The 2,932-nt window shown below is 41.5% G+C and overlaps 1 protein-coding gene across 1 annotated transcript; it reads right to left on the bottom strand.

Annotated features, from left to right (window-relative positions):
* Window positions 1-3: 3 nt before the first annotated feature.
* Window positions 4-2,423, bottom strand: LOC113223544 (zinc finger protein 816-like; the record flags this gene model as incomplete). Its single annotated transcript, XM_026452960.1, has 2 exons — window positions 1,979-2,423; window positions 4-827 (listed from the first exon to the last, which is right to left on the bottom strand). Coding segments are annotated over exons 1-2 (858 nt in total), but the record flags the coding sequence as incomplete, so codon positions are not given.
* Window positions 2,424-2,932: the final 509 nt, after the last annotated feature.

Below are 2,932 nucleotides of genomic sequence, written 5' to 3'. Positions count from 1 at the left end.
TCCAGTATGAAGTCTACGATGGCATCTAAGGGATGACTTCCAACTGAATGTCTTGCCACATTCATTACACTTGTAAGGTTTCTGTGCAGTATGAAGTCTACGATGGCAGGTAAAAGATGATGTTTGACTGAAGGTCTTCCCACACTCATTACACTTGTAAGTTTTCTCACCAGTGTGACATCTACGATGACATGCAAGATATCGCTTCTGATTAAAGATCTTGCCACATACATCACATTTATATTGTTTCTCTCTTGAATGGGTTATGTGATGGCTCCTTAAGAGTGAGCTATAATTAAACGCTTTGCCACACTCATTATATTGGCAAGGTTTTTCTCTCATGCGTACTTCCTGTATTTGTGTGGATAATGAAGAATGGAGGAAATTCTTCCCATACTTATTAGAAATATGGGTTTTGAGTCTACAAGAAATTCTTTGGGATGCTGAAGCTGAGGAAGCACCACTGACAGACTTGTCCACTTGGTTACTAATTTTCCCTTCGGTCGGAAATATGTGCAGTTCAGGCAGATGCGAATGAAAGCTTGATCCAAGCTGATCTTTAATAGGCTTGTTTCCAGCATGCCTTTGATCATGTCGGTCTGTACTACCAGTCAACTCTTTGGTTTCTGCCAGAGGTGCTTCATGGCCATTTCTTTCAACTTCTTGTGACTGAAACTCAAAGTGATGAATATCTTTTTTGATTTCTGGGAAGCAAAAATCTCCAATGGGATGACTTTTATGTCTTTCCAATGTCCCTGTGTGGAACCCTTCTCTGATATTACTGTGCCCAGTTGATGAGAACTCCATCACGAAATTTAAAAAGCTATCTAGAAAACATAAAGACCAATAGGTTTCCAATTAAGTACAGATGGTAAATAATAGTTAATATTGAAGTGTGTAAATATTACACAAAAAGCAACACTTAAACTTCCCAAATGTGATCTTCAAAGTTTAGAAACACCCTGTCTCTACTAAAAATATAAAAATTAGCCAGGCATGGTGGTAGGTGCCTGTAATCCCAGCTACTCGGGAGGCTGAGGCAGCAGAATTGCTTGAACCCAGGAGGCAGAGGTGGCAGTGAGTGGAGATCATGACATTGCACTCCAGCCTGGACAACAAGACCAAAGTTCTGTGTCAAAAAAAAAAAAGAGTTCAGTCAAGAGCCTCATATGTATGAGGCAGTTAGCCTGAATGATGTCCTCCCTAGGAGGAATTGTCTATAGCAGTGACTGCTGCTTAGAGAAAATGATCATTAGTTTATGTGATGAACACTGTTACAGTGCCAGCGAGAGACGCCTCTGTGATGGTTCTCAACAACCAGAATGAAAGCCAAATGTGGTGACTCACGCCTGTAATCCCAACACTTGGAGGCTGAGGCAGGCAAATTCCTTGAGGCCAGGAGTTCAAGACCAGCCTGGCCAACTTGGTGATACCCTATGTCTGCTAAAAATACAAAAATCGGCCAGGTATGGAGGCAGGTGCCTGTAATTCTAGTTAGGTTGAGAGACTGAGGTACAAGAATTGCTTGAACCCAGGAGGCAGAGGTTGCAATAAGCTGAGATCATGACACTGCACTCCAGCCTGTTCAACAGAGGGAGACTCTGTCTACAAACAAACAAAGAAAAAGAAAACAAAACCAGAACCACAGCTGGAAACACTTGTCAGTCAGTGTCATGCTTTCTATCTCGTATCCTGGGCCACGCTGACAATTCTGCTTAGGGCTTCCAGGGACATCTCTGCCTACAGCAGGATGATGTTCAATTGTATTAGTCAAAGCGTTCATGAATTTTCTGTTTTTATGTACAAACAGACAGCTCTAAGAAGCTACCCATGACAGACAGGAGGGTCATCACTGCAGAAAACAATGACATGTACATCAAAAGCATGGACGGGGCAACATCACAAGAGAATACAAAACCAGGAAGAGCCAAGATAGACAAGGACAGACTCCTCATGTCTAGAGGGACATTTTCCTCACCCACAGACTCCAGGTTCCTGTAGTTCTCCAACATCACTTCCCTGTACAAAGCCCGCTGCGCAGGGTTCAGGCATTTCCACTCCGCCAGTGAGAATTCTATAGCCACATCCCTGAAGGTCAAGCGTCCCTAAAATGAAAAACACATTTCAACAAAACATGGAGGACTGTGTTATCACCTTCACATGAAATGAGAAAAGAGAAAATAAGTATTGATTTGATCCAAGACTGTGTTCTGACAAATCCACATTAAGGTATTTTTGAAAAATTTTTCTGTATAGTTGCGTTTTATTGTACTTTTTCATGATAGATTTTAAAATCCCCTAAGTCACTGTGGAAGTCTCAGTTTTATGGACAATATAAAAAATATATGGCCTGGCACAGTGGCTCACACCTAAAATCCCTGCACTTTGGGAGGCCGAGGCAGGTGGATCGTCTGAGCTCAGGAGTTTGAGACCACCCAGGGCAACGTGGTGAAACTCTGTCTCTACTAAAAATACAAAAAAAGAAACAAACAAACAAACAAAAAACCCCAGGTGTGGTGGTACACACCTCTAGTCCCAGTTACTTGGGAGGCTGAGGCAGGAGAATAATTTGATAATCAGAGGCAAAGTTTGCAGTGAGCCAAGATCATGCCACTGCACTTCAGCTTGGGCTGCAGAGTAAGAATCCATCTTAAAAAAATAAATAAAATATATAAATAAATATATATAAAATAGATAGATAGATAGATAGATACACACATCTATATATACACATATAGATATGTGTGTGTGTGTATCTATATATTTATATAATAAATCCAGGCATCTTGGCTCACACCTGTAATCCCATCACTTTGGGAGACGAAGGTGGATGGATCACTTAAGGTCAGGAGTTCGAGACCAACTTCTCCAACACGACGAAACGCTGTATCTACTAAAAATTAAAAAACTGGCTGGGAATGGTGGGGAGGGG

This window comes from Piliocolobus tephrosceles, unplaced genomic scaffold (genome assembly GCF_002776525.5).
Source record: "Piliocolobus tephrosceles isolate RC106 unplaced genomic scaffold, ASM277652v3 unscaffolded_41758, whole genome shotgun sequence".
In the NCBI taxonomy this organism is placed as follows: domain Eukaryota; kingdom Metazoa; phylum Chordata; class Mammalia; order Primates; family Cercopithecidae; genus Piliocolobus; species Piliocolobus tephrosceles.
The sequence above is the reverse complement of the archived record's forward strand: the minus strand, read 5'-3'. Positions and strand labels throughout refer to the sequence as shown.